The sequence below is a fragment of the Drechmeria coniospora genome, chromosome 01 (assembly GCF_001625195.1).
Source record: "Drechmeria coniospora strain ARSEF 6962 chromosome 01, whole genome shotgun sequence".
Lineage (NCBI taxonomy): Eukaryota > Fungi > Ascomycota > Sordariomycetes > Hypocreales > Ophiocordycipitaceae > Drechmeria > Drechmeria coniospora.
Genome location: NC_054389.1, coordinates 10,052,685 through 10,063,839, shown reverse-complemented (window position 1 = coordinate 10,063,839; position 11,155 = coordinate 10,052,685). Strand labels below are relative to the sequence as shown.

General features: G+C 59.3%; 3 protein-coding genes across 3 annotated transcripts; 1 reads left to right on the top strand and 2 right to left on the bottom strand.

The window, feature by feature from the left end:
• Nucleotides 1-104: 104 nt before the first annotated feature.
• Nucleotides 105-2,747, top strand: DCS_02661 (XPG I-region protein; the record flags this gene model as incomplete). Its single annotated transcript, XM_040799988.1, has 5 exons — nucleotides 105-231; nucleotides 318-354; nucleotides 431-765; nucleotides 830-927; nucleotides 984-2,747. The coding sequence occupies 5 exons, from the start codon at nucleotides 105-107 to the stop codon at nucleotides 2,745-2,747; spliced, it is 2,361 nt and encodes a 786-aa protein (XP_040660871.1).
• Nucleotides 2,748-3,752: 1,005 nt separating this feature from the next.
• DCS_02660 (twin-arginine translocation pathway signal) lies at nucleotides 3,753-4,759 on the bottom strand (the record flags this gene model as incomplete). The annotated part of the gene is made up of 2 exons (XM_040799987.1): nucleotides 3,753-4,530; nucleotides 4,593-4,759. 2 exons carry the CDS (start codon nucleotides 4,757-4,759, stop codon nucleotides 3,753-3,755), a joined length of 945 nt encoding a protein of 314 aa, XP_040660870.1.
• Nucleotides 4,760-6,548: 1,789 nt separating this feature from the next.
• Nucleotides 6,549-10,836, bottom strand: DCS_02659 (Ribonuclease II/R; the record flags this gene model as incomplete). The annotated part of the gene is made up of 3 exons (XM_040799986.1): nucleotides 6,549-6,588; nucleotides 6,650-10,499; nucleotides 10,659-10,836. 3 exons carry the CDS (start codon nucleotides 10,834-10,836, stop codon nucleotides 6,549-6,551), a joined length of 4,068 nt encoding a protein of 1,355 aa, XP_040660869.1.
• Nucleotides 10,837-11,155: the final 319 nt, after the last annotated feature.

Genomic DNA, 11,155 nt, shown 5'->3' with positions numbered 1-11,155 from the left:
TCGCCAGCTGGCGGCCATGAACTCGACGCTCCCCGCTCCTTCGGTCTCGCGTGGAGAAGCGGCGGAACCTCGACGGTCTTCCCTCCATCGACACAGTCCCCGGCATGCTCTCGTTCTTCTCCATCATCCGACGGGAGCTGTCGACAACGGGTCGAGGACCCCGATCACTGCTCGTCCAAGCCGACGACATCCCCTCTCGACTCGGATATACACCGTACGCGAGCGACGACCGTACGACGCATGCCGCCCGTCGCCCGCCATCCGCCCATTGCCCGCCTTGTTGGCATGGTTTTCAGGCTAACCGCTCGCCGTCATAGTCCTCGTGGAAGATTCCTGGCTCAACAGCCAGGCTACGTATGCCAGCCCCTACGCTCTCCCACCGCCGTCCTCGCGACGTGGACGCTTTCGCTGACACCGAGGGATCCCGCAGAACGTCTGACATTGCCGAGCTCGACGGTTGCGCCGTTGCCATCGACGCGACGTACTGGCTCAACCTCATCCTCGACACCCCGCCCGCCCATGAACCGCTGCTTTCCGCCCTCGGCGGCCTCACCGGCATCGAAGCTCACATCAACGAGAACCTAGACCAGTGGGAGAAGAACCGCATCGTGCCCTTCTTCATCTTTGACGGGCAGTCAGTCGCCGGTCAGGACCAAGTGTCGCTTGCCCGTCGCCGAGCGGCCAACAAGAAGACGGACGAGGCATGGGCTCTGTACTCGCAGTCGCAAGCTGAGCAGGCCGTCGCTACTTTCGGTGCCAATCCTGGTGAGACCCTTTTCCCATTCGTCTGATTCGTCTGCCACGCCCGCCTGCTGACCCCGTGCTGCAGGCGCCTTCTGTGTTCGGAACCTCTTTCCCCTGCTCCTGAGCATCCTCAAGCACCGCCGCCTGCACTTCCTGGTTCCTCCCTACAATGCCTGCGCTCAGGTGTGTTCTCTTGTCCCGCCGCGGCAGCAGCGAAGCTTGGCTCTAACGGGTTGCAGCTGGCCTATTTCGAGCTGATCGACTCCGACCAATGCGCTGGTGTCATGGGTCCCCAGGATCTCCTGCTGTATCCCATCAAGGATTCCGTCATTCGAAGCTTCGACTGGGAGGCCAAGACGGTTACCGCCCTCTCCAAGAAGAAGGCGATGCGTACGCTGGGCGCCGACGAGGCCATGTTCATTGACGCCCTGCTCATGAGCGGCACCTCATTTCTCCCGCCCTTCCCCCCCCTTCTGGACCCGTCCATCTACCAGAACTCCTTCACAATCATGGACGCCATGAACATGTTGCGGACTTCGGACAAGTCCGTGGCCACCATCGTCACCTCCTTCAACGAAACAGTCCAGGCGCAGGACCCCAACTGGCTCGACAAGTATCGCAAGGCTCGCATGGCCGTCCACCATTTCATCTACATTGCAGAAAATGGCGAGGTCCGCCTCAATGACTTTGACCGGCTGACCAAGGACAATCACGAGTACCTTGGTCTCCAGCTTCCGGCCGAGCTATTTCACTACCTCAACACGGGTCTCATTGGCGCCCGGAACCTGAACTGCATAACGCACGGCCAGGCTGTGGTCCAGCCGACGCTGTACGGCGGCGTGTCCAGTGAGTACAAGAAGCTCGTCACCGAAAAGATACTACCCCTCAAGGAGCAGGCTCTCAGTCTCATTATCCCCCGGGTCCATCGGGGCATCGGGCACAAGGACATCGTCATGCGCGTATGGTATGACCCCAAGTTTGCCCAGACGATCAACTATCGGACGACCCAGCCGCCGCCCTCGCAGAAGGTGGCCACCTGGGACGTGAAGGAGAGCGACCTTCGCAGATTCTTCCCCGCCGACTTTGCCGGTCCCGTTTCCTTGGAAGTCTTGGCCTTGGCCAGCTCCGACTTTGCCGAGCTGACGATTGCCAAGGAGAGGTTCGTCAAGGGCATCGACAGCATGGAGATGGTCACCTCGGTTGCCATCTGGCGTTATCTTCACCTCCGAGGCTACGTCAACGATGATCACAAGCTCACGAAATGGGGAAACGCGATGGCCACCACTCTATTGGCACTGAAAGATGCCGACGAAAACCGCGCCGTGCCCGGTGTCGACGAAGCGGCCCTCCTCGCCTTTGAGCTGATACGGTTGGGCGTGCTCAACGCACATGCCCGTGACGATGTGCCAGGCATGCCACACAACGGCACCGACGAGGACAAACTGAGCTTGACCCTGATCAGCCAGTGTGCCACACTTCTGAAGCTTCGCCACCAGGTCTACGGCTACACAGGTCCTCTTAACAAGAGCCTGCTGGCGTTCCGCGCTCTGTCGTCGACGGTGCGGGAGGCTGAGCGAGATTTGATTGAAGCCATCGTCGCGTCGATGTTTATGTACGGGCAATGCAAGCGGGAGAGGGACGACTATTTGGAGATCAGCCAGAGGTATGTGCCCCCCAACAATGCGATGCGCCGCGAGCTAACGAAAAGACAAAGACTTCCCTTCCTCCACGAGCCCGACATCGGCCTGGGAATCGCCATACGAACATTCTTCGACGACGACGAGGCGGGCGACAGCAAGAAACAGCGGGCGGACAGGCTGAGAGAGTTTCCACGGACCTACGTCCCCTTTGCCGAGGCGCTCTCGGACGACTTCCGCTTGTGCGTCGACTTTTTCAGTGCCCTCAACCAGGGTCTTCAAACTCTGGACATCAAGGAGTTGCAGGAGACGGACAAGGCGGCGTGGGCCAAGGCTCAGGCGTACCTGGACGCGAGGCCCTTCTGAGAACGATGAGGCGCGAGGCGAAGTCACAGAATTGGCGGAACGCCGAGCGGGTGGCCGGAAAAGCATCAGCCATGTTTGGAACAACTGTTTTCGAGGACCACATCGGTCGTATTGGCAGGCGGCGCATCGATGTCTACGAGGATCAGCAGCTGCAGCTGCAGCAAGTTATTGGAGAGATTCAAAATTCTGGCAGTGGATAGCATGGAAGAATTGGGTGTCGGGGTGTGGTGGCCCCGCGGACAGGGGACCCAATGCGAGGCCTCTGAACTGGCCTGGATGCCATTTTGTATGCTAATGTCGATGGTCGATCCAGGACGCCGGCATGGCTCCAAGTAAGCATCGAGTAACTGGAGGGTTGTGGCCGGTGACGACAGGCTGGCTTACATCGTTTGCCACGTCATGTAGAAGATACCAAATCCCTCGCGTTTCTTTGCCCTCGAGTGATGGCCAACTGTAGTAGCGACCTTGTAGTTCCTTGGCATCGGTCTCCACGAGACAAAGCTGTTGACGAGCGTCTCAACACCGTTTCAGAATACGGAGAACTCAGGCTTGACACAGCGTGAATGGCAGCGCGTATTGACGGGTATGAAGCAATCGCAGACGGCCAGTCATGTTTGCGGCGTGAAACTTCGAACGTGGCTCCCGTTCGCTAGCGTGCAGTCTGAGAGCTCTATCCTGTCGCTTGGTATGACAGCATACGACTGTGTCTCTATAGGCCAGTTGGAATTGGGTTTTGTGAATATTGTATCTAGGAAAGACATGATAAGAAAACATTCGGGTTAGTGCTATCAAGGGACCGACATGGCTGGGCCCGTGTGATGACTATTCCTTCCGTTCCGCGACGTAGCCAATGGCTCACGACAGCTTGAGCTTCCCACAGCACGACTTGTGCTCGTTGCGTCCAGCGGCATAGAAACGCAAAAACTGTCGCCATCTTCATGAGTAGAGGGGAGAAGATAACAAATCACGAGAAATGAAGGCAAGATGGAACCCCAACGGCTCGTACTACGTGACGGTCACAACCATCGGCCCGGCAAGAATCAAGTCATCCTTAAGGACTCCGTCTAAAGGTGCCTCCTTTGTCAACGACAGGTACGACACTCCGGCGACGCTCGGCACGACACAGTTCCGGCCGTCGGTAAGGGGAGTGAACATGGTACCTCCAGGAGAAACGCCTCCAGAGGTAAAGGCACAAAATTTGGCCTCGGCAGTGTTGGCGGCCGTGACCGAGATCGTGGAGCCGACTTGGGCGGGTCCGGGGCTATCCATGGAGAGCGCAGGGAAAGGCTGAATGACCAGGTTGGACCCCTGAGGACACTCCTTGATGAAGGGTGCTGCAAGGGTGAAGACGGAACGAGGGTTCAGGGGTGCGTCGAAGGCCTGCGGGATGGCGCTGGTGCCGGAGAAGATGCGGATGGCGGACTGATGGCGACTTTCGATGGTAACGATGGAGGCAGCTGTGGTGAGAATGCCCTTGTCGGAAACCAGTGGTGCAGCGCCGAGATAGGCTGAGACGCCAACGTTCTCGAGCACAGCAGCGGTGGCAACCATGCTCTTGGCATCCGTCAGGTTGAAGTTGTACGTGCACGGCTGGACGGGTTGGATGCCGGCCTGGGCGACAGCCGACTGCAGGAGACCGACATGCTGCTCCTCCGTCTTGCCAATGGACTTGAGGTCGGATATCGCTCGCTCGTTGAGACCAAGGGCAGCGAACTCGGCGTCCGGGAACTTGGCGAAGCCCTCCCTATAGAAGGACGACTCGAGGTTTTCCAACGTCAGGGCACTTCCACACTGTCAGCACTGACTATTCAAGAAATGGCCCGGCCAAAAGGCAGGGGAGCTTACAACTGCAAAATGCCCACATCGCTGAGCCCCTGCTTCTCAGCGGCAGCGTTTTGCCGTACGGCAAGGCTGTGATACTTGAGCCGTCTCGCAGACACCCTCTGCACTGGCGGCAGGGCGTATGCGGACGCCATTAGGGCCGTGACGACCACCGTCTTGAGCGAGGCCATGTTGACAAACGTCTGCCTATTTTTCTTGTCGAGAAAATCCTGAGAGTACGACCCGCACGCCAACGTCGGAAGTTGCGATGCCTGATATTCCCGATATCGTTGGGAAGAGATGAGGAATGAGAAGGAAGCGGTGACCAGCGGCTCGTGTGCAAGGTATTGGCGTGACGGAGAAGGAAACTACTCGTTCGGTCAATATTGCAACCTCACACCCAGAGGAAGCGGTGTTGAAAAACGAAGGACGAGAACGATGGTTATAGATCCGAATGTCTGCTCCTGAGTCAAGCCTGGAGGATGAGGGAAGCTGCGGCCCTTTTGAGCTGCTGATGTGGTAGAGAGCCGAGAGCCAGCTTCATTCATGCGGCTGATCAAAGATCCGAGCGGCAACAAGACCCCGCCAGCAGGGTAGCAGAGCAGAATGCCAAACACGATACTTGACGTTCCCGGTCTCCCGGGTTACATAGCTGCACAGATGGCTTGCGACTCTTGGTGGCAAGCATGTGGCCCTTGTGGTCCCCGTAAGCACCTTGGAGGCGAGGACGCTGGCGCAGGAGGCAGTTGATTGCAGCGAGGAGAGGATTGAATTTCGGGCAAGTCGTGTCCGAAACTGTTCTGATACCGAGAGGGGAGGAAGGGGATGTAGGAGGGAGGGACTTCATGGGCAGCTTGGCTCTTCCCCGCCCATCCACAGGCATATGCCTGCTGCACTTTCCACCCAAATTCAACCTTCTCCTTTTCCACCTTCCGGCTCTTTTATGAGCAATGCTGCTATCCAGTACCCTTCCTGGTCTATCACCAGCCTGCCAACCTCCGCACTAGTAGGCATGGTGCAGACGTCAGAGGGTCCGAGCAGAGGTTGGCAGATGTCCATCCTACGTTGACGAGGTTCAGGCGCTTGGTGTCGCAAGCCATCGCTGAAGATTGCCCCATTTCGGTCGGCGTTCGACTGTTCTTCTGCCGCAAGAAACATCATCAGAATGTTCAACCTACCATTCAAGTGGCATAGGACTCACAATAAGATGATTGCCAATCATGATACCGATTACACATCCGACAAGTCTTCCCATGCCGCCATCGAGCCGAACGAAACATCAGCCAAGGCCCTATCGCGTCCATGAGGCGGAAAGAAAGAGACCACAACGGCATCCGCATCATTCGAGTCAGCTCCGCCGTATGATCGCCGCGTCAGCCACCGCCATTTTGTCCCATCCCCTTTCAACCTTGGACTCTTCCATGTCGCAAACATTCCCTATCATGCGTCGGCAGAATCTATCGCGTTGTTCTATTGTCCCACATCTCGCCTTCCTTCGTTCGCGTCCTCGAATCTGGGCGGCAAATCTGCTTCCCGGGCAGACGAAACTGGCCAGCTACGTGGAAGCATCTGCATCATGTTGTGCGCTGAAATTCCTGCTCCGTAGCCAAATGGGCTCATCAGCCACGTTCGTACAAGTCACGCAGTAAGTACTATACCACCGTACGACCACGGGCCATACGCCATCATGACTGGTACCCGCCCAGTGCATGCCGCCCAGTCGTTGCGATTTCACTCTCGGCACTTCAAATGTGTGCGACGTTGCTATTATCGCATGCTATTTTGTACCTTCTGTCATTCACATGTACTCGCTCCTCCGACTTCTTCGACATCTGCGCCAGTTCGGCATTAAAAATATATATCACAAATCTTCGGCAACCACCGGCCCTCTCCGTGACGTATCCTCCTTCAGTCAACGCAGCATGCAATCTTTGGCTGCCGGATCAAACCAAACTTCTAGCCATCGGTATTCGGCATCCACTACAGTGCGTAGGGGTTGAGAGATCGAATCGTCAGGCAACTGCATCCATCGTTAGCAACAAGCACGCTCGGCCCTGTCATCCATCCATGGCGTCACTTACGGTGGGCTCTTGCTGAGGTCCGTCTTCAGGATGATTGGCACGCGAGTCATCTCCGTCACATCCTGGACGTAGTCTCCGCCTTCCTCACGCAACTTGAACATTCTGAGGTACTTCTCCTTGTTGGTCATCCGCGCCTCGGCCGTGTCCGAAACGGGCACCTTCGAGTCCGAGTTGGTTCGCTGCATCATCGGCGCGCGCAAAGGCGATCCCGGAACGCTCTGCGTCGGCCGCTCGGCCAGCGAGGCCCCGGCCATGGCCTCCGTCACGTCCGACGTGTTGTCCTCGTCGTCGTCGAACAGGGCGTCGACGTCGTCCGTCGACATGGTGCCCGTCTCCGTCTGCTTGCGCGTCGCCTCCTCGCGCTCCGTCTTGGCCTTCTCGGCCTCCTGCGCGTGCCGGGCGGCCGCCATGGCGTTGTTCATTCTCTGCGACGTCGCCGCCTTGGGGCGCTCATCTTCCGGCACGTACGCCGAGCTCGGCACCCCCTTCTCCCAGTACAACTCGAGCACTCTCTTCTCCTTCCTGAACTCGGCCTTCTTGAGCGGCAGCTGGTCACAGTGCACCCGCTTCTCGAAGCCGAACTCGGGGATCAACACGTCAAAGGCCGACTCGTACACGCACAGCACGATGCCCTCCACGATGAGGTCGTCGTTGGCTTCCTGCCGCTTCTTGTCCAAGCTGCGGCAGGACTCGATGTGGATGCTCTGATCCTGCGCGTTGTGCGCCGAGTCCTTCTTGGTGTTGCACGACTCAACCGTCTTGACAAGGTTTTCCATGTCTTCCGTGAACTCGATGGTACCCTCCGACAGGACGACCTCGAGCTGGCGGTGCACGATCATGTCGGCGTAGCGGCGCGTAGGCGAAGTGAAGTGCGTGTAGACCGGCAGGTTGAGCGAGTAGTGCGGCCACAACGGCTTCGCAGTCTTGCTGGCGATGAAGTACTTGGCTCGCTGCATCGACTTGACCACGACCGTCTCCATGCCCTTGCGCAGGTCAGAGTCGTCCACCTTGAACAGGCTGTTCTGCAGAGCCCCGCTGCCGGAGACGTCCATGTCGTAGCCGAGGGCCGTCATGCGCTCGGCGAACGACTGCAGGCGGCGTGGGTTGGGAGGACCCTGGCGGCGGAGGAGAGCCTTCTCGGGAAGGCCCTCGGCAAGACGCTGCGCGACGTAGGCGTTTGCCTTTTGAGAGATTTCCTCCACGAGCTCCAGTGCGGGCGTCGAGTGGAAGATGTTGTCCTGCACCGGATTGTTCTCGTCGTCCAGCTGCTGCAGGAGCCGCAGGGGCGCGATCGGCTCACCGCCGGCGCCGAGACGGGCCTCGCGGAACTTCTGGGCAACGCCCTGGAGGATTTGAATCGTCTTGACCGGAACGGCTCCGTTGGAGAACGAGGACGGGTCGCCCAGGGCACTGTCGATGTCGGCCAGGGAAAGCTTGCCAGCGCTCTTGACGATGCTGCGGCCCACCCAGCTGTCGCCCTCGGCAACGGCTCCGCTGTGCGGGTTGACGTTGAACACGACGCTGACGGTCAATCGCTCCTGGTCGGGCGTCAGGGCGCAGATTTCGCCCGCCAGCTTCTGGGGCAGAAGGGCGGAGAATCGGTTGAGAAGCTGGACCGAAGTGCCGCGCTTCTTGGCCTCACGATCAACGAGGGAATTGGGCTTGACGAAATGCGCGACGTCTGGGACGTGGATGCCAATCTCGATCTTCCCATCCGAACGAGTCTTGATGTGAACGGCATTCCCAAGCTCGGCGCCGCCGTTGAAGTCGATCGTAAAGCACTTCTCCTCGCGGAAGTCTCGGCGAGCGGCAATGGCAGCCTCGTCCTCCTTGTCCAGCGACCAGTCCTGGAGACCGACGCTGCGAAGGACGGCCTCGGAGAACTCGTCCGACGAAAAGTTGTTGTCTCGCAGCAGAGCGTCCGTCTCGACCTTGAGGTCGCCCATGCGTCCAAGCTGCTCAACGAGAGTGCCGAAGGGGTGAAGCGAGGTGATGGGCCATCGCTTGATGCAGGCGACAAAGATGCGATCGGCGTAGTCCTGGTGCTTCTCGACGAAGTCACGAGGCGCCTGCTCCGTCGGGATGGCGATGAGCGGAACTCGCTTGTCGGTTGGCTTGAACCAAACAATCTTGGGCTTATCGTGCTGGCGACTGTCGTTCTGGCGGTTGTTTCCACCATCCCGGGCAGCCCTCTCGGCCTCCTGCTTTTCCTTGGTCGCCTGGCTGCTGGGACGCAGCAGGCCGAGGGTACCGGAAAACATTTGCCCGGCAACGCGCTCGATGACTGCGACGACATGTCCGGCGTACAGCGGCTTCGCCTCGTCGTTGATCTCCTCCTCCTCCACCAGGAGAAGGCTCTGGCCCTCGACCTCGACATCGTCATTCTTCTTCTGCGTAGGGCGCTGGCGAAGACTTCCGCGACGGCGAATGCCGCCTTCCGGAATGGTGCTGTCGTCGTTTTGACCAGAAGCATGGGCCCCCTGACTCGTCGAGTTCGATCGGGTGTCCGTGATATCCTTACGCTTCTTCTTCTCTTCCTTCTCTCGCTTCTGAGCCCAAACTTCATCCACGTTGAGGAGCTCTATGGCGACGAGGTCTCCCTCAAGTGCTCGGTTGCGATCCTTGCTGCCGCAGATAAAGATGTCTGCATCCAAAAGGCCGTCCTGCGTGGTGACGTACGCATCGCTGCGGTTCTTCTTGTTGACACGGAGGATGCCGGAGACAAGCTGCCCGTCCGCAAGGAGAGCGGGGAGAGACGCCTGCGGAAGATACGGGGTGAAGAGGGTCTTGCGCTGCTGCTGCTGCTGCTGGTTGCTGAGCTGGCCGCCGGCGTGCTGGGAGCTCTGGAGACCCTGGAATGGTTGGCCGTTCATCTGAGCCGCCTGGAGAGCCTGAAGCTGGCCAAGCTGCATGGGATTCATCTGCTGGCCATACATCTGGGGCATCATCATCTGTCCAGGAAGCTGCATGAGCGTGGACTGATTGGGACTGTACTGAAAGGCCCCGATCGACGACATGGACTGGTTGATGGAGCCGCGGGATCGGTGTCCGGGCTGGAAGGGCTGAGTCTGAGCAGAGCCGATCTGATCCTGATTCTGATTCGGGGCTCGCCAGTTGCCCTCGAAGCTTCGGGAGCCGGTACGGGAATGGGCGACGCCGCTAGCGCGACGTTGGAAGTCGCTGCTGCCGTCCATGCTCATGCGTAAGCCACCTCGGCCATTCACGGCCATGCTCTGGCTACGACCATGAATTCCGCGGCCACGGGTGGTCCCCTGCGCGACGGGGGCATCGGAGCTTGGCTGAGCGGCGGACGCCTTGGTACTGTCCTCATCGGCTTTATCGGACGATGCGGCCGGGCCGGGAAACTGGAAGCCAGTCGTCGTCCGCTTCTGCTGGGCAATCTCGGCCGCCTTCTTCGCATCGGCAAGAGCCAGAGAATGCCTTCGCTGGTGACCGGCACCGGCACCACCTCCACGGCCGCCTCGGCCGCCTGCATTCTCCCGGCCGTAGACGGGGATCTCAAAGTTGCCAAAGGTGGAGCCGGAAGCGCCCGACGAGGGAGCCGGGGGCGGTCCCATGCCCATGCTGGGCAGTGCCGACTGATTACGGCGATGTGATAGAGGCTGGGTTGGGGGGCCCATGGACACGTTTTGTTGCGGTATCTGGGCGGGAAACTGGAAGTTCTGACCAATGTTGCCCATGGGCTGCAAAGGACTGAAGGGCCCGTTGTGGGCCATGGGCTGCCCCGGGGGCATCATGCCCATGTTGACGTATTGCTGGTGCGTGGCCTGAATCTGCTGCTGCTGCTGCTGCAACAGTTCAATCTGCTGCTGGATAGCTAATTGTTCCACTGCGCGGGGGCGGGTCGGTTAGCGAACGGTACTGGAAGCTTCATTGCGTGGGAGGGAACGGTTCGGCTTGGCGAGCTGAGAGCAAGGGGTGGGTGAACAGGACAACAAGGTGCTTGAGCCGTCGATGGCAGGGGGCGACGACGACGGAATGGACTTACTTCCCGGGTTGGCAAACATGCTCATCAAAGGCGTCAGCTCCGAAGGGCTGCGTCGGTGAGCAATGTGCAGCCTGCGTCCAGTGGTCCCATGGACGGGTTGCTGCTGCGGCTGCGGCTGCTGCTGCTGGCCTTGTTGCTGGGGCGCCGCCGGCGTCTGTTGCGGCTGCTGCTGGTCCATGACGACGACGGGCAGTCAGGGAGGGAGGGGGAGGGAGAGAAAGGTGGCACGTCGGGTGCTGACGAATAATCGGACTGTCAGGTCAATTAACCCCGGGCCGGAGGAGGCGGGTGTGTTTGGTGATTCTGCTTGCGTGGTGACGATACGGTTGTTGGCTTAGAATCGGTGGCAGGCCTGAGCTCGATGGGACAGACTCTGCCAAAGGAGGGTGGGTGCGTCTGGTTGAGGCGGGCTCTGGAGGACCAAAGAGTGTGCGAAGGGCAAGAGTCGGATGACGGACCGTAAGAGAGAGGGCGATGGGGGATGGAAATATGGATGG